The sequence below is a fragment of the Chelonoidis abingdonii genome, chromosome 1 (assembly GCF_003597395.2).
Source record: "Chelonoidis abingdonii isolate Lonesome George chromosome 1, CheloAbing_2.0, whole genome shotgun sequence".
NCBI lineage: Eukaryota > Metazoa > Chordata > Testudines > Testudinidae > Chelonoidis > Chelonoidis abingdonii.
In genome coordinates, this window is record NC_133769.1 from 275091836 (window position 1) to 275112161 (window position 20326).

Consider the following 20326-nt stretch of genomic DNA (forward strand, 5'->3'; position numbering starts at 1 on the left):
GCAGTGCTAGGAACAGCTAAGATACTGCGCAGAACCCTCAAACTCCCAGGCCTCTGGTAGAGGACCCGAGGTTGAGGAAGACACATACCACCCATAGGGGTGAGAGGGGAATTTTTTTTTTTTTATTTACACATTGAATCACATGTTTTGGGATTGGCTTGGTCACTTTGTAGGAGTCAATCCCTCTACAGCACATTCTGTCCATGCACAATTTACTATTTATATCATCCTACGTTCCAGGCTTATCTTGCCTATGATAAATGATTCCCCGGATGTTTCTAGTTATTTTAGCTAGTATAGACATTCTGTTTCCAGCCTGCTGATCTGTTTTCCTCCCTAATCCTGTCTCCTAAGAAATGAGGCCTCACTCTTGTCAAGCCAAACCTACACACATCATAGAATATAAAGTTGCATTGCATTTTCCTGATCTTGTCTGAAGGCTTTTCTAACCCCACATCTTTCTATGGGATTATTCAGTGTATCATATTAATATATAAACTAAAGGGGATAAAACAAAAAAAACCCAACAAAACAAAAATATCAAAATGAGTATGTAGAAAGACTTTTTTCAAACTCTTTACAAAACCTGTGTAAATTTAGCAATTAGCCTTATTTGTTTTTTTAATTCTGGAACACAAGTAAAATTTCCTCTCTTTCACACAATTCCTTTAGCATTTGTCTTTTTAAAAAGACTGCTAGACCATAATGGGAATACATGCTTAACCTGCACTCCAATTTTTCTTATTCCATTTACTAAAATTAAGGTCTTTCTTCACAACCTTTAATATTTGTTGGAAATTAGCATCTATTGTCTTTAGCTGTATTGAAGGGCTCTTCGTTTTAGTGAAAATTTTGAAGGACAGATAAATATTTAAAAAATTTTTTTTTAGCAAAACATACAGCATGCAAACACAGAACACCACTCATAAGCACCTTCCCCTGCCCTATTTCCCAAAACAGTTAAGTATAAATTCAATCCCACTTCTGTATTATTTTATAGATAGACCACTCTAAGCATACATTCAGTTAGAACAAGGTTTCTCACTCTGTAGGTCAGGACACAAAACTGGGTCTCCAGAATGTTTCAAAAGAGTTCCAGTGGCTCCTGTCCCATGGGGCTGGCTGGGCTTGCCTCCCTGGTCCAGGCACTGCAACCTCTGAGTCCCAGCACCACTCAGGTTTGGCCTAGCTGTTGTGATGACGGGAGTGCAGATAGGCCAAATTTGAGTGAGTCATATTGCAATTCCACAACTCCACTCTCACAAATTTGGTTCAGTCAGTGGGGGAGGGAGGCAAACTTGAGCAGCACTGCGACCCCGGAGAGAGCCAAGCCCAGACAGCTCCACAGCACAGGAGCTGCAGAAGCCACCACTGTGGGGTGAGTGCTGGGCAGACCCCAACCACCCCCCTTCGGGACAGGACATGACCAAAAGCACCCCAGGGCTTCCACTCCCAGACTATTTACTGGGTCGCGACAGGCCATAAACATTTATAAATGGGTCTTGAGCTCAAAAAAGTTGAGAACCACTGAATTTGAAAGCCTGGGCTTGTGACAAAAGGGAGAATGATGTGTAAAATGGGTGCGCATTAGTGCAATATCCCAGAAAGGGGTGTGGAAATGTGCTAAATTATGTGATGAGTAAAGATAGAGTCAAAACTATTGACAGGTCGGGAAAGGTGCTAGACGGGGCAGAAAAAGTGGGGAGATCCTTACACATTGTTAAATTGTCAAAATTTCAAAGCAAAAATTTCAGCTGACTGAAGTTCAGATTATGGTACCAACTTTCTCATAAGAGTTCTTAACAAAAAAAAAAAAAATTCCTGAAACCTCACTGGAAGTATTTTTATTCCATGAAATATACACTTCTGGATAGTATTGCTGTTGGAACAATAGGTAAATGCACAGATATGGTTGGTTTAATTATGGGATACCGTTTGAAGTCTTTGTACGTTGTTTTGGAAACATAATTCCTAGGTCAGAGTAGTTTTGTCACAGATTTGCATTTTTGTACTGTATACCCAGAAACACTTTTATTTTTAATTCATTTTTCTAGGTCCTGTTAAGCAGTCCCTGTTTTTTCTTTTACTACAGAACTTTCTAATACTTGATGAGATTTCACAGTTCAATCCGCAACTGGAGAATAGCAACGAAAATGTCCTAATTCATGTTCAAGACTTGACTTGTTATTGGGATAAGGTAAAGCTCCCTCTGCAAAACCCCATGGATATAGGTTTTTTAAAAACATATTGAATTCGGTGCTGCAAGTATTTTGAGCCTAAATAAGGTAGTGGGTATATTGCACAATACATTCAATACATAAACTTCATATATAACTTCTTACATATGTGTGAAACCATTTAGCGGGTGAAGTCAAAACTGAAGAATAGCTATGGAAACACCATCAAATTAGCTGAATTTTATAATTAATCTATCTCTAAATGTTATAACCAGTTATATAAGAAGCTACTGTTCTATGTGGCAGTTTCTCTCAGCTTGGCTGAGTAGCACTCTGCTGTCACACTCATACTCTGAACCCTAACTCTGATTTGTTGCTAGTCAAGGACACAAAACGTAAAATGGAGTATAATGCTCCTTTCTGGTGACCTTTGTATAGTACATTATCAGGTTTTAGTCTATTATCTGATTCAGAAGAACTGACAGCAGATCAGTCATTGGTCTAGAAACAGCATGATGCACTGCCATGCATACTGTGGTTGAGAGCAGGAGCTCTCAATGGCAAACCTGAAACATTTTGTTCTTTTAATTACAATGGCAGCCCTAGAGTTGATTTATAGATAACTTTTTATGTAAAAAGGACTAAAAAGCTTCATAAACTCAAAAGTGATGTTTAAAAAAAGGTATTACATGGACTATTTGGGGTTTTAAAAACAAGACGTTAAGGTACCTTTTTCATTTTAAAACTAGTAATGCTGTGTCAAACAACAATTTATTGTGCATTTTGAAACTTTCATAGTTTCTCTTATGGATTGCATCCGGCAGTGCACAGTGACTTCTATCTGTAGTTATAAGGAATCTGGAAGTCCTAAAAATTATATTGTATATAAATTTAATGTTATCCATAAGACATGCTGCATGCCTCTCCCAGTCTGACTTAACCCCACCCCCCAAGAAATGAAATTACTATATATAAAAACAAAGTATTTCAGTTGTGCAGTTCAACATTAGTTCCTAGTTGATATCTTTATTCAGTAAAATCATTTTAACAATGTTTTTGATGTGAGCGGGTATACAAGCTTTTGTTACTAATGGGCTTTAAAGAAATAGATGGAACTTTCAAATCTCTGTCAGAAAATGTTTTGCTTGAACATGGCTTCACAATGTGATTTAGCATTTTGTTTTATATCTTCTTGTCTATACTGGCCATTTGTGATTTGATGACAGATTACAGTGTAGCATGATGCTGTCTCTGCCATCTCCTTCTGCGTTCTCACTGACATTTTCAGCTTTTCTTTGTTGTTTTTTGATTAAAAGTCTTCATATTTCTTATAACGGGCCTGATCCAAAGCCCGCTGACATCAAAAGAAATTACTACCCCCTCGCATACAGAGCCTGCCACTTAATTCTGTGGGCTTTGGATTGGACCCAGGTAATGAAATACTATTCCCATATGTCTTTTCCTAGTTTGCCTTGAGAGAGGTCCAGGATTCTGACAGGGGGTCAAGACTGAGGTGCATTGCCAGAACGCTATGGGGCGAATCTTATATATTAACATTTGCCTGAACTCTGCATTGTTCTGGTCAGTGCTATCTGTGTCACACACTAGGGCCAAGCTCAAAATATATTAAGACAACCCCTTCTCTATTTGATTTACTGTGAGTTGTATATAAGTCTGTAAGTTTTGTCACTGACTTCTGATTTGTCACATGATTGCAATGGGGGGCGGGGGGAAGTGACCTCTAGCATTTTACATAGTCGTGGGCTCTTTCACCCAGGTCTGATGACTGCTGAGCAAGACTCTTCAATGAATGTATACACATGTAGCTCTTTTTTGTGTGTGTGATTGGCTATCTTTAAAGCCTTTCAACTATTAATAATAATGATTTTACGTTTTTTCTAATACATGATATTTATTAAAAAGAATGTATGGCTTGAACTTCCTTATTTAATTAGAACTAAAATTAACTTCTGCATTTTTTGCTGTAACTTTTCCCATATTATACAATGATAAATCACCAGTTTTGGACAATGTACAGACAAGAAAGATTCTTTTTTTTTTAAGCCAGTTAAATTAACCACCTAGTGAAAGGAAATAGCTTTCATGTGTGTCTTTTTAATTTGTGTCCTGTACAGTGCCAATCACACTGTTGACACTTAATAAGTAATACATACTGTTTTTGTTAGTGGAAACATTTTTTAAAATAAATTTCAGTAAGCAGAGTATTTCAACAAACCATCTGTTAAAATCATGTTGATTATTTAATGACACTAGTAACATGTTACAAATATTGTAAGTATTGTGTGCATGTGTGTGTGAAATAATCTAGGGAAGATCAAGTATCAGAGGGGTAGCTGTGTTAGTCTGGATCTGTAAGAGCAGCAAAGAGTCCTGTGGCACTTATAGACTAACAGACGTACTGGAGCATGAGCTTTCCTGGGTGAATACCCGCTTCATCTCATGCATCTGATGAAGTGGGTATTCACCCAGGAAAGCTCATGCTCCAATACATCTGTTAGTCTATAAGGTGGCACAGGACTCTTTGCTGCTCTTAGGGAAGATCAAAATATCAATTGTTATGCATTCTTAAGCACTGTACCCTCCTGGTTGGGGGACATTAGTAATAAGGGGGATTTAGCCGTGTGTGTGTGTGTCCTGGCATTTTCTAGAAGTTAAAATACAATTTGGCTGTGCCAAGCATCAAAGAGGGCTTATAGCTCTCAACACATTGTTTGTCAAGTTTGGTACATGTTTTACAAGCTGGTACTATTCTGAACAACCAGAACCATGATCTTAAGTGCGTACTATCCAAATGGCACCAATTTCCTCTGCCTCCTGCTCATCCCTGTGTCACACTTAGAGTATTAAGTACACAAATTATACTGTTTATTATGTGTTGTGAGATTCATAATGCATGTGAGTTTTTTTGGTGTGGTAGCCATATTCTAATACAAAAGGGAAATGTATTCCCCAGATGATGGTTTTTTCACCAACACTTGTGTCACCATTGATGATTCACAGGAAAAGGTTACAAAATATTCTTGTAAAACAATTTAGTCACATTTTCAGGTGAGTTGCACAGCATTCAAGCCCAACCAATAGGATGACTGGAATTAGTCTTAATGTGGTGGCTAAAATTAATCTCAAATTACAGTTTTTATTTTAATTTTTAATTAGAATAAGGCGGTGAGAATACTCACCTGGAAAAAAGTTGTCTTAAGTTTTTAGTAATGGGACAAAATAGCTTATTAGAGGAGTTTTGCTGAAAAGATCATGGAGAAAGCTAAGTTATAAAACACTTGTAATTTCGTCAATATATCAAGTTTGATAAAGGTGTAGTATTAATGTAATATGCTTTGGCTGGCTATCTGATAGGTCTCAAAATATACTTGTAAAAAGGGACTCATCACTGAATGAGTGTGCTTCAGGTGGCATCCACAGGGATTGGTTCTTGGCCTATGCTATTTAATATTTTTATTAATGATCTGGAAGAAAACAAAATCATCACTGATAAAAAGTTTGCAGGTAACACACAAATTGGGGGAGTTACTGGTAAATAATCAAGAGGACAGGTCACTGATACAGAGAGGTCTGGATCTCTTGGTAAGCTGTGGTCAAGCAAACAATATGTGTTTTAGTATGGCTAAATGTAAAGGAACAAAGAATGTAGGCTCTCCTTATAAGCTGGGGGATTCTATCCTGGAAGGAGTGACTCTGCAGAAGATTTGGAAGTCATAGGAGACTGTCGGCTGAACATGAGCTTCAAGCGCCATGCTGTGGCCAAAAGAGCTAATGCAATGCTTAGATCATAAACAAGGGAAACTGGGTTTGGAGTAGAGTTTATTTTACCTCTGTATTTGGCACTGGTGTGACTGCTTCTGGAATACTGTGTCCAGTTCTGGTTTACACAATTAAAGAAAGATATGATAAACTGGAGAAGGTTCAGAGCCATGAGAATGATGAAAGGATTTAAAAACCTGTTTTATAGTGATTGAGCAGTTTGCATCTGTTTACATGAGGAACAGATATTTGATAATGGGCTCTTTGATCTAGCAGAGAAAGGTATAAAACAGTCTGATCACTGGAAGTTTAAGGCAGACAAATTCAGGCTTGAAATAAGGTAAATGTTTAGCAGTTTGGGTAACTAACCAGTGGAACAACTTACCCAGGGTCGTGCTGGATTCTCTATCACTGAGAGTTTTTAAAACAAGATGGGATGTTTTTCTAAAAGATATATTCTAGGAATTAATTTGGGGAAATTCTATGGCCTGTGTTATACAGGAGGTAAGATTAGATTATCACAATGGTCCCTTCTGGATGTGAAATCTATGTATTGATGAATTTAAAGCATGTTGGTTAAGTAATTTTACTTAACCAGTTACTGAGTTTCTCATGGTTCTTTGGATCTTTTGTTTCTTAGCTGAAGTATAGCTAGGGAATTATTGTGGCTTTATAAATTTTGTTAGTTGACATAAAGCAAATAAGAAATCAGAGAAAGCAAAATAAAGTTTGTTTGTTTGTAGTATTTACAGTCTTTTAAAAGAACAACTCAACATGGAATGTTATAATTTATCCAAAGACAAGCAAAATCAATTAATGCAAGGTTTTATAACACTCTTGTTCCAAATGCATACTTTATCCTAGTTCTGTATTATTTGGAGCAGGTTACTTTGGTACCAGCATGGAGCTGTGGATCCTTATTAGTGTGCCCATTAAATTTATATGCCAGTTAAATTATGAAACTGTCTATGGCAGTTCAACCGAACAACTCTAAAGTTAGAATTGAGAAATATAAATAAGCTATTTAATTACTTAGATTGTCAATTCAGTTCAGAATTATCTTGCCCAGGAGATACTCATATCCAAGCTTTTTCCCTTATATATTGTGACAAAGTTCCTCCTCTGCCTTGGTGGATCCTGTGCTTTCTGGGAGATTTGCTTGCCTCAGAGGTTCGCGGTAGCCCTTAGTTTAGTAGCTTTTGCTAGAGGCTCAAACCTGCCATTCACTCAGCCAACCTCATCACTGGCCAGCATGGGGGAAAGGGAGAACAATCCCCACAGTCTGTGTCCCACCTAGTGGGTCAGGGACAGGGCAGATCCCTTCCCAGTTTAGACCTTCCCCTCTGGTGTGTCTCTTAGGCCAGGTCAACTCCTCCTGTGTCAGATAGGGGTTGGGGGGAACCCGGCTCGCCCTCTACACCAGGTTCTAGCCCAGGGCCCTGTGGTTAGCAGCTGTCTACAGTGTCTCCTGTATCAGGTGCATGACTGCTACAACTCCCTGGGCTACTTCCCCATGGCCTCCCCCCAGCACCTTCTTTATTCTCACTGCAGAACCTTCCTCCTGAAGCCTGATCACACTTGTACTCTTCAGTCCTCCAGCAGCATGCCTTCTCACTCCCTGCTCCTTGTGTGCCCCTCCCCCACTAACTGATGGGAGGTCCTTTTTAAAGCAGGTGTCCTGATTAGCCTGCCTGCCATAATTGATTCTAGTAAGTTCTTAACTGGCACCAGGTGTCTTAATTAGCTTGCCTGTCTTAACTGGTTCTAGCAGGTGTCTGATTGCTCTAGGGCAGTCCCTGCTCTGGTCACTCAGGGAACAGAAAACTATTCATCCAGTGGCCAATATGTTTGCCTTTTACCAGACTCCTGCACCCAACTCGTCTGGGTCTGTCACAATATATTATATATAGGAAATAATTGCATATAAACCCTAAATATAATATATAGGTAATTTAAAAGTGTGCAGATTTCTCTGGAATTTCACCAGTACCATAAGCTCTTATGCTACTTTCTATATATGCACACAATGATGGAAATATTTTAGCTTTTACTCAAGTTAAAACTTTTCTGTGAGACATGGAATGTCTCCTGCCATCAGAGATGTTTTAAAGGTTTAGACCTAAATTATACCAAGAATATATAAAATATTGTGTGTGGGTGGGGGGTTGACCATGTGTGCTTAGAGTTTTATATGGTCAGTACCTGACTGGTAAACACTGACAAATGGGTCATTATAGCTGTTATAATGTATATCTACTGAATCACTTCTTAAATAAATAAACATATATGTTCCAGGTCCCCAGCTGGTGTTAACTGGCATCGCGCTGTTGAAGTAAACACCAGCATAGATCCTAGACTGTTTATGCTTCATTGAGCAATCAACCTATAAAAATGTCCTGTTGCTGCCACCTTGTGGGGATTATTATCGTTAAAATGATGGATCATGGCCATAAGGAGTTTACAATTTAGAAAAGGAATGAATCTCCATTTTGCTAGAAATTGAAATGTTACTATTAAAGGTTGGAAGGAGAGATGCAAAGCATGTAGACAAATGCTCTGTATCAACTGAGGAAATAAACAGAACTAGAAATAAATAAATAAATATTTTAACAGTTTCATGTTTATTAAGCGTGTGGATTTATCTGCTTAGTTTATGTACACTATTCCACTTTTTAAGAGACATTTTTGATATATTTTTCAGTATTGAGAAAAATTAACTTATTTTTCCCTTCATACATTCATAGAGTTTGGAAATCCCAACCCTTCAGCAACTTTCTTTTACTGTCAGACCAGGTGAATTATTGGCTGTGATTGGCCCTGTAGGAGCTGGAAAAGTAAGTCATTATGTGTTGCTCTGTTTTTGCATTGTTTTCCTACTGTTCTATTGGACATATGCATTCAAGTTTTATGAATTTCTTGTGTTGTATAATACATTTAGATGCGCATGCTGGAATACAGAGCAGTTAGGGAAATGCCACTTACTGTGAAGAATATGGTTCCAAGTTCAAAATTAAGACTCTTCTCCCTCCACCCTTCCCAATGCTTCATAGTGTGTTGGTTTTAGAATTCTTTTAAGTTTTTTGTCCCATTATTTACAAAATGAAGCTTTTAATACAATAACAATGGCAAAGTATTTTGAAAATGATATAACTAACTAAGTTAAAGGATGACATTTTCAAAAGTACCTAGGTGACTTCAAATTTAAGTCCCATTGAGAATTAGGTGACTTTGGAGCTTGTGTCTCATTGACTCTCAATGGGACTGAAGTTTTGAAGTCACTTAGGTGCGTTAGAAAATTTTATCCAAAGTTGTTTTTTTTTTTTTTACACATGAAACTGAAAAATTAGTTTCTGAATCTGTAGTGGGGGCAAGTATAGTTTCTTTTCTGCGTTTTCTTTATAGTGTTCAAAAACTGAGTTTAACAACTTTTTTTCTTTTTAAACTACCAACCAAACAATAAACTCTCTTGCAGTCATCTCTCTTAAGTGCTGTCCTCGGTGAACTGCCTAAAGATAAAGGCTTGATGGATGTTAGAGGAAGAATAGCCTATGTTTCTCAACAGCCATCGGTATTTCCTGGCACCGTGAGAAGTAATATACTATTTGGTAGAAAATATGAGAAAGAAAAGTATGAAAAAGTTCTAAAAGTTTGTGCTCTTAAAAAAGTAAGTGGTTTTCTTTTGAATGTTGATTCTGGTTTAGCAGCACCCAACTTTGTTTTTCACTTTAATGTTATTGCTATAATAGGTAGTATCTGTTGTGGTGTGTAATCTATAGAATTAGTTACCAATTTTCTTGTGATATAGATGAATCCTGTAATTTAACACTACATAGTAGTTTTGTGAGATCTAGGTATAAGAGCAAATTCTTGTAATTCATAATACATTCACTAGATGGAGACTGATTTTCTGAGAAGCTAGGACAAATTTGATAGGAAAAAGCTATAGTAGTTCCAAATATTTTGTTTCATAATGAGTTTTAGCCTTGTTAATTGTTTGTAGAATAGATACAATTGCTTAGAGGAGCTAACTGCTTAAATGGGCTAACAAGGTAGAAACACAAACATTCATAACTGATGCTACTTGCCACTTTTGTTTTGCAAATAACCATTACACAATGCTATACTCCCTTTAAGATGTACAATATGCATATTGCAGTGTAATATTCATAGCTTCTTAACGCTATAGACTGGAGAACCTGCTGAGCCCTTGTAGCCTTGTGGAAAAATGTTTTTGAAAGGTGTGTGTGTCTCTGTCTGTCTTTGTATGTATGTATAGAAGGAATTTGTGATGTGTGATACAGAAGAGGGTTAAGCCTATTTGTCAAGAAATAGACATTTTGCTTGGAAGCTAAAGGGTATTATTATGCTGCATATCCTGCAGCATGTTATGATACTCCTATCGCAGTAATACAGGTGAAAAGTAGTCTGTTACTGTGATGGAAAATCTTTTTTGCAAGGTTGTTTTTACACACTGTAGATAGAACTTCCTTAATCTCTCCTGCTGTTATAGTTCACTGTTGTCTAAATTTCAAGTTTTGTGAGTTTATACAGTGCACCAACCATACTTCTGAAAAATTAACATTTTGAAGTGCCTGACGCTTAAAACTGACTTTTCTTCTTTTGGCAGATCTGCTTTTTTAGACTTTTTCCTGAGACTTGTGGAGTGTTAAAATGTGGTGAACTTATTGAATGTGTTACATGAACCAGCATAAGACCTTTGCTTTATTCAGGAAGACTCATAGACTCATAGGTCAGAAGGGACCAATATGATCATCTAGTCTGACCTCCTGCACAAAGCAGGCCACAGAACCCTACCCATTCACTTCTATAACAAACCCCTAACCTATGTCCGAGTTATTGAAGTCTTCAAATTGTGGTTTGAAGACCTCAGCTGCAGAGAATTCACCAGCAAGTGCCCGATCCGCAGAACGAAAGGCGAAAAACCTCCAAGGGCCCCTGCCAATCTGTCCTGGAGGAGAAATTACCTTCCCGACACCAAATATAGTGATCAGCTAACCACCTTGACGACATAGTGGGCAAGACCTCACCCGCAGCACTACAGGAAAGAATTCATCTGCAGTAAACTCAGATCCCATCACCATCCAACATCCCACACCCATCCTGAATTGGGCAACTTATCTGCTGATATCAAATGATTCAATTGCCAAAATACTATCCCATCATACCAAATCACCTTACCTATTGAAACTTATCAGAGCTTAGTCTTAAAGCCAGATAATGTCTTATTACGCCAACACGCTATTACTACCCCTTGGTAAAGCTGCTCTCTAGAAACTTCACTCCTCTAATGTAACAAACCTCGTCTATTTCAAGCTACAACTATCCTTTAGTTGTCACAATTTTATACGCATTTTGTCTGTGTCTCATGATAGTGTACTAAGCCTAAGAGTAATATTCCCTCTCCTTCCTTAATGTTTAATCCCCCCTGAAACATATTTATAACAAGAGCACAGCATATCCCACCGCACCTTCTTTTGTGCTAGCTAAACAGCCAAGCTCTTTGCAGTCCTTTCATAAGGACAGGTTTTCCATTCCCTCTGATCATACCTAGTACACGTCTCTAACCTGAAATGAAGTAGAGTAGATCTATACAATTATAATCAAAAGCAATGCTACATGGCAGGGGTGGGCAAACTTTTTGGCCTAAGGGCCACATCAAGTTCCAAAAATTGTAATGAGGGCCATTAGCAGAGACTGTCCCTCCCAACAGCCAGGTGTGGCCCATGCCCGTCCCCTATGAACCCCTCTGCTTTTAGCCCTGACAGCACCCGGACTCCCTGCCCTGACTGCCCCTGCACCCATCCACCTCCTCTCATTACTTACCCCCTGCCCGATCAAGCACCCCTTCTCTCCTGACCGCCCTGCAATCCCCCCACCCCTGAACTGGTCCACACCACCTCCAATCCAATCCCTCCTCTCATTCCTGACTCCTCCCCCTGGGACTTCTGCCCCCATTCAACCCCCCCTGTTTCCTGCTCTCTGACCGCCCTGACCCCTATCCACACCCCTGCCCCCTGGCCGCCACCCCGAACTCCCCTGCCCTCTATCCAACCTCCCCCCCACCCGCTCCCTGTCCCCTTACTGTGCTGCCTGGAGCACCGGTGGCTGGGAGTGCTAAAGTTGCATCCCCCAGAGCATCGGGTCAGGCAGATGTGCTGCCAAGCTGGAGCCAGCCACGCCACCGTGCAGCACAGAGCACTGGGTCAGGCCTGGGCTCTGCAGCTGTGGTGCACGACAAGAACTTGCAGCCCCACTGCCCAGAGCATTGTACCTGTGACACAGTGAAATGAGGCTGCGGGGGAGGGGGAACACCAGGGACAGGGCTGAGGGCTGGCTAGTCTCCTGGGCCAGGAGCTCAGGGGCCGGACAGGAGGGTCCTGCGGGCCATAGTTTGCCCAACTCTGTTACATGGTGTACTATACTCTTGGTATATGTCATCAGAATAATTAAACTAGAGTAATTCTTAGGGAAAGTGTTGATGGAAAGTAATTACTTCATATAGGTAGTAGGTAGCTTTCAGTTTTAATGATATTGTAGTACAAAAAATTTTTATTTCAAAATATTAAAATCAGTAGTTTATAATATGGACTAATTGCTTATTAAATTTTATACTGATTAGTGTACTTAAGGGGTAGTCTGAGCCCAGCAAGTTGGTGTATGGGGCCGTAGATCCTCTGCAAGCTATCTATATAACATTGAAAGTAACGTACACCCTCCAGCAATAGAACTAGGTAACTTATGGCCCAATTTTTTTTCTGTCCCACTTCCACCCCTCCTGCTTCTTGCCTAGAGGTCAGTCATGTTATGTTGTTCAAATATCTTATCCTGTATACCTGATACTCGCTTTTTTAATACACTGATGAAAGAAAATAGCTTCAGTATCTTGGTAAAGTAATTAAATAACTACTAAATACTTTGGAAATTAATTTTGATTCAGATGTAAGAGATATTCCTTTTATAAAGAATTTTTACCACTAAATGTTCTCTATATCCACAGGACATGGATTTGTTAGAAGATGGTGACCTAACAGTGATAGGAGATCGTGGCGCTACACTGAGTGGTGGTCAGAAAGCCCGTGTAAATCTTGCCAGGTAAAAATTGTTGTTTCTTGTAATATCTGGTGGTACCTATCATAGACACTAGTGACTAATATAAGCAAGTTAACTCTAAGAATGTATTTGGCACTGACTTGACTAACATTTCTTTAAATGTTGTAGAGCAGTGTATCAAGATGCAGACATCTACCTCTTGGATGATCCACTGAGTGCAGTAGATGCAGAAGTTGGCAGACACTTGTTTGAAAAGTATGTTACTGTTTTTTGTTTTCCTTTGAATTTTAATTTATTTTACTGTTTCCAAATGGGGAAGTTTAGAAAAAACATTGTTTTTAGAGACAATTTTCCTTCTGTATCTTATATTATCAGTATTTTCTTCCTGAACTTATTCTTTAAGATATTTGTATGGAAGCAGTTAATCTGTTCATGCTGTTTCATTCCTCACTTGAATCCATAATCTGTTTTTGAGGCCATAATAAATAGGACTATATGTTTTTTAAGGAAAAAAGTGCCATTTTCCTTGGAGCAAAATGGCAAATTTCATAGGACAATATTACATTTGTTAAGCAAGTTTTAATCCCTAGTACCAACCAAATATTAGTTTATAATGTTTATCTGTACCTGAAGAAAGAAACAAAGAATTTTCATTCATTTTTTGCCTTGTTAGAGCTTTATGTTAACTGCAACTGTTTGTTCTAAGTGGCTAGGAGAAGCGTCTCCCTTCTCCTTTTAAAGTCTTGAGTTATTTTACTCTTCCCTCATTCTTGATAGTTTAGCCCCTCTCAGGCAGGTGAAATAAGGAGTCATGTCCTCTTGTCTAGACACCTGAGAGCAATATGAGGAGAAAGGAAAGAGAAAACACATTCCTCGTAGAAAAAAGGGGAATCTAGCCCTTCCCTCATCCCCAAGGAAAATAGAGCTGTTTTTTATGAGAATCAGGTTCCCTTTCTCATAAATAACTGTGGGTTTTTTTCTTTCCTTTCATTTCTGCTTTCAGAGGTCTGCTCTGCAAGCCCAGATAGATAACTCAAGAACAGTCGGGTAGGCCAATGCACCTGATATGCTCCTATCTCTATTGACAGGTCTCATCCAAGGCCTGTTGCAAGTCTGAAGAAAGATTCCTATTGACTTCAGTGGGCTTTGGATTGTTTTCTTGATCATATGTACATTTGTCATGATTTTCTTTAGTGGGTGCAAATTCAATCTTGCACACACTTCCATAGCCATGCAGAAAAGTAACATTTAGATTAGATAATTATACATCTGAATACCTATTGGTGTAGGTTGTTCTCTGATTTACAGCTGCATTTTCAGATCGTTTGAAAATTGGGCACAGAATATGTATTTTTTTTCACATTCTCATTCCATCAGACTGATTTTGTTGTTTCTTTCAGTATCTGAAATACACTTCTGTGAGCCAGCACTACCTGCATTGTAGGTCTTAAATAAGACTTTAGTGGTATATAGGCTTTGTACTAGGCTTATGTGCAGGGGAGAATTTTGCCTTCTATGATTGGTGTGCATCCATGATCACTTATAAAGCTCATATGTTCTGATGCTCTCCACTGCATTCCCATGTACACTGAGCTACACTGTTTCCGTTTCTGCTTCTTGTGGGAGGGCTACTTCCAGTTTTAATGTCTTCAATTTTCATTACATAGAGTGCAAAGAAAAAAGGAAAGGGCATACGTACCGTTTTAGAGGTTAATCTTCTAGCTTGATAGTTCCAGATCCATTAATTCCGAGTTCATACAGTGCCTAGCACAGTGAGGTCCATGACTGGGGCTGCTAGCTGTTATCGCAGTACAAATAATGTTTTCCTACCAATAAACGCCATAAAGAGGCTAGATGACATTGGTTCAGTGGCATGTGATCTCCCATTGCTGCTAAATGGCATGTAGAATGAGATCTTTAGAAACTCAGAAAAGAAATAAGTTCTTTTCAGTCTGCTTTTCCAAACTCTAGAGTAAAACCAAGATCTATTATGGGGAGGAAGACTTGGAGAACAACTCTCTTTGTGATTGCATATGTCCATTCCAATGATGCAGACTTCGGCAGGATTGGTGGGAACCACTGAGCCGTGGTTGCAAGGCAGAGACTCCTTGTCATCAGAGTCAGAAGGGGGGTGTACTCCTCCTGTCCAAGAAGTCGACCCTGGCATTCCTCAAGTCATCTGTACCTGGCTCTGCACCTGGGCCATGGAATACCATCAGGTACTTGGCCTCCTGATCACTGGCCTGTGACCATGCAGTGGCCTTTTTCGAACCTGTGGGCATTTCTCCCAATGCAGGAACCCCAGTCAAGGCATTCCTATTTGCTGACCTCTGAAGGAAGGGCACCCCCACACCTTTGGGCAGGATCCAGTCCAGACTTCGGTACCAAGGCCATGGCCGTGTACCAGGAGCAGGTGCATTGAGATCCAATCAGCACAGAAGGTGAGGAGGAGTGCCCTCAGCCAGTGTGAGGCTCCTCTGTCTCCTCTCTTGATGTTACCATGTCGGGAGCAGGTACGTCACCTCCCCATAATGACTAGAAGGCCTACCAGGACTTGTTGAAAAGGACAATCCAAAATTTGGGCATACAGGTGGAGGAAGTCAAAGAGTCCTCCTATAGATTGGTTGACATCCTGACCCCGCTGGGCCTGTCAGGAGTAGCCCTCAGTGAGGCCATCATGGACTCTACCTCATTTAATCAACATTCCAGGCTTTAGGCATGCTAATAAATGCACAGAAATCTACCCCCATAGAGGATAGTGTTTTTTGGAAAGGTGCTCGATTCCGCTTAGGTCAGAGCCTTCCTCCGAGAAGGTTGGTTTCAGATAATCGCATCTCTGATAGTACTCCTTAGAGACCATCCCGTTATAACAGCCTGTTCTTGTCTGAGGCCATTGGGCCACATGCCCTCATGCATGTTTGTGGTCAGCATGCATGGCTACACCTCAGGTCCCTCCAGTTGTGGCTGGCCTCAGCGTATGCACCTAACCGCCATTATCTAGACTTGGTCATCACTATATCTTCTCTGGTCTTCACCTCTCTCAATTGGTGGCTGGACCCATAGATAATTTGCCTGGGCATTCCTTTCTCATGGTCCCATCTGCCAGTTTCCCTGGTGTTGGACCCATCAGCGCTAGGCTGGGGAGCACACCTATGGCCACTCGTGACTCAAGGCCTATGGTCTCCATAAGAACTCTCGCTACTCATCAGTGTCAGAGATCTCTGGGCAGTTCGCCTGGTCTGTCAAGTAGTTTTGCCTCATATTTTGGGAAGGTGCTTATAGGCAACACTGTAGCCATGGTCTGCCTCAACAGGTAGGGAGGTACTTGCTCTTCCCCACTGTCGATACCATAGCGTTCTGTAGACCCATCCAACTCTTCATAGTGATCGCTGAAAGGGTGAAAGGTCTGCCTGTCTCCACTCAGAGACTTTTGTCATGGATCACATCATGCATTCTCACGTGTTATAATCAGTTGGGTGTTCCGCCACCAATTATCTTGACTGCTTACTCCGCAAGAGTGCAAGCATCTTTATCATCAGCATTCCTGGCTCAGGTGCCTATTCAGGACATGTGCAGAGTGACTTCTTGGTCGTCTGTGCATATGTTTTTTACTCATTATGCAACAGGCTAGGATTATGCCAGTTTCGGTCAAGCTGTTTTACAGTCACCATGTCCATGAACTCTGATCCTACCTCCTATACAACTGCTTGAGAGTCACCTACAGTGGAATGGACATGTGGAATCACTCAAAGAAAAAAACAACGTTTACTAACCTTTCTGTAACTGTTGTTCTTCAAGATGTGTTGCACATGTCCATTCCAAGACCCTCCCTCCTACCTCTCTACACCAGAGTTGGCTAGAAAGAAGGAACCGAGGGGGTGCAGGGTTGGCCAGGCCCTTTATACTGGCGCTAAAAGTGCGCTGTACCAGAGCTGACCCAACGGGTACACTGAGGGAAACCTTTCTGGTGATTGTGTTTGAGGCACACACACAGCTATGTTGGAATGGACATGTGCAACACATCTCGAAAAACTACAGTTACAAAAAGATTAGTAACCATTTTTTTCTATTCACAGTCTTCATGGATACCTCTTTGAAAGCAGAAGTTTTCTTCTAATGCTTCCATAACAGCTGTAGAATTGGGAAAGGTCTACATCAGGGGTCGGCAACCTTTCAGAAGTGCTGTGCCGAGTCTTCATTTATTCACTCTAATTGAAGGTTTCGCGTGCCAGTAATACATTTTAACGTTTTTAGAAGGTCTCTTTCTATAAGTCTATAATATATAACTAAACTATTGTTGTACGTACAGTAAATAAGGTTTTTAAAATGTTTAAGAAGCTTCATTTAAAATTTAAATTAAAATGCAGAGTCCCCCGGACTGGTGGCCAGGACCCGGGCAGTGTGAGTGCCACTGAAAATCAGCTCGCCTGTGCCATAGGTTGCCTACCCCTGCTCCACATTTTATTGGCATTCAGCAGCTAGCTGAAATGAGTAACAAATTTTGGCATATGCTTTAAAGTCTGCGAGTTCCCAACCATGCTAGATAGAACTGAACTCTGAGCATGATCTTTTGTATTTGTAGAATATCAGGCTGTGGAATGTTTCAAAGACAGCACTTTTGAGTCCTGATTGCTCTGCTGTTCACACAATTGCTAAGAGCAATGGATGGGATGAGAGAAGTGGAGAACTTTTTAATGAGAACTTTAAATGAACATGTTATTTCACCAGCTCTAACCTGCTCTTCCTTTTGATTTTACCAGAACAGATTTCAATATATTAATGCTAAATAAAACAAAGTAGCATTATCTGGCCAACCCAAACCCAAGTTCAACTCTACAATTTTCTCTAAAGTTGTGATTTGTGTAGATTTGTGTAATTTGCTTTACACAAATTATCTATCTCATAATAACTAAAGATTATGCTAGTTGTCTTCCTTGTAGTTCAACTACACCACTAGTACACCACAGTTCATGCTGAAGCATCTCATGAAATGGAAATATATGTAGCAAAATAAGTGTGAAAGGAGAAATGGCATCATAAAAGTTTATGTGCATTCAGCATCTCCTCACGGTATACCACATATTTTGTTCTTTAGTAAGTTGTAGAGAATTTTGACCTGCATTTGTAAAAGACTTTGTTACTTAGTTTCTGAAAACTTGTTTAAATAAAGGTCACTGAAATTTGCAGAAATACTTTGAGGATCCTACTCCCCAAACCCTTAAAACTTGACAGGAAAAAGAGAAGAAAATAAGAGTGAATGAACAAACCAAATATAAATCAATAACAAAGGCCCTGATCCTGCATACATTTGTGCATGTGCTTAACTTCACAACCATATTTCCATTGAAATCAATACGATTGACCGTACAGTTAAGCATGTGCATAAGGTGCCAAAAAGAGAACATTCAGGGGGAAATACACAATTTAAAATGTGTAATCTCTCTCTCTCTCCCCCCCTCTCTCTCTCTCAGGGTTGTGTTTTTTGCAGAGGTGAAAAAATAAAACTAAAAATTGTCTTCAAACAGGATTACATTAGTGAGAATGAGGAACCTTTTAGTTCATGCCATCAGTGTCCACATAGGAGAGTTACAAATGCAGCGCTTTGTTGCATGCTGCTATTCAGACTCTATAGTCCAAAGTGCAGGCAATGTTGGCACAGCCTTACATATCACGAGTGCAAATGTATAGGACCTGAAGGGGGAGAACAAAGTTATATTTAGTAAATGTAATAACACTGACCAATTTAAATAAGTCATTTTTGAAATTGACCAAACTTAACTGATACTATGGAGAGGAAAGATTGAAAAGAATAAACAAATTGAGATAGTTTTTTCCACTCTAATCGTTCAGTTATGTGAGTAATCTTAGGTGCTACTTGGAACAATAGCAGGTAAAAAAAATTTAGACTGAAATGTTGCTTCTTTGAAGTTGGTGTCTCTTTAAAAAACTTCCAAATGACTAAAATCATGTCTTTATAAAATTAGATTCTAAGATTTGTAGTGATGATGTTAACCTGAGTCCTTCCAGTGGTAGAAGCAAGTATCATTTCCAGGGAAATCTGAGAATCTTCTTTTCCAATGGGTACAAAGCTTCTGTTTCTAGCTTGGCGAGTTTGTGAAATATTGGACCTTAAACATGTCAATTGTGCAAGATTTGACAATTGCCAAATCTGCACTTCAGAATAATGTAATTTTGGAGGAAAATTCTATGTTTTAGACTTGCTTCTGACTAATGTGGAGGAATTCATTGTGCATCTGAGGGTGGAAAGCAATTTGGATTAAAGTGAACATGAAATGATATACAATTTTAAGGAAAGGAATGAGTGAGAGCAGCAGAACAAAGGATTAAAAAAAAGCAGACTTTAACAAAGAACTGGTACGTTAGGTCCCCTGGGAAGAAAATCTAAGGGCTATTGTAAAGAGGACAGTGATTTGTTCTTCATGTCCACTAAAGATAGGACAAAAAGTAATCGGTTTAGCGCTTGTTTACATGAACAATTAGATTGCATGAAGGTGGGGTGTGAATCTATCCCTTGCTAGCCCGCCACAGTCTAACTGTATACGTGTGTTCTTTTGATGCACATTAACTGTTTGATATTACACTTTGAGCTAGTCCCATTTCAAAGAGGGCTGGATCAAAGCACTGTGACGAACTGTTAATGTGCATCTGTAGAGTGCACGTGGACAGGTAGACCGCAGCAGGCTAGTGCATGGTAGATTCACATCCCATCTTGCTACAATCTAATTGTTTGTGTAGACAAGCCCTAAATCTGCAACAAGAGAGAGAGAGATCAGACATCAGGAAAAACTTGCTCGTTGTAAGGATAGTTAACCACTGGAATAGGATTCCAAAGGACCTAACTAGACTTCCTGTTATTGGAGGTTTTTAAGAACAGGTTAGTACCTTTTTTTTTTTTTTTTTTTAACTTGGAGCAACTCCATCTCTTTACAAAATGAGACTTTCTAATGTAATCTAGATGGAACTGGGGCCATTAATAGATTGATTTCAATAAAGGTGATTCTACTTGAAATAAATCAGCCCTTTGATCCTGCTGTCTGTGCGTAGGCTAGGAAACTTCTTAAAAGCACATATCTTACTATTTACAAAATTTCAGGGCATTATTTCTCAGTTTCAACATCTAAGAATGCTAGTGAGCATTGTGCTCTTGTGAGGTTGCAATGCCACACACTGAAATATGGCCTGGTCATCCCTCCATCGGGGGCATGAGAGAGGGATGATACCAGAGAGACAGGTGAGCTCCCTTTCTGTGAAGGTGGGATGGAAGAGGGTGAGCTATG

At 39.6% G+C, this 20326-nt stretch overlaps 1 protein-coding gene across 1 annotated transcript in view; it reads left to right on the forward strand.

The window, feature by feature from the left end:
* ABCC4 (ATP binding cassette subfamily C member 4 (PEL blood group)) overlaps nt 1-20326 on the forward strand; it is a 235733-nt gene that overhangs the window by 71528 nt on the left and 143879 nt on the right. The window contains exons 9-13 of the mRNA XM_032785946.2: nt 2093-2197; nt 8702-8791; nt 9430-9621; nt 12976-13070; nt 13197-13283. Coding sequence (XP_032641837.1) covers nt 2093-2197; nt 8702-8791; nt 9430-9621; nt 12976-13070; nt 13197-13283 — 569 coding nt within the window. The remainder of the gene's footprint in view (nt 1-2092; nt 2198-8701; nt 8792-9429; nt 9622-12975; nt 13071-13196; nt 13284-20326) is intronic.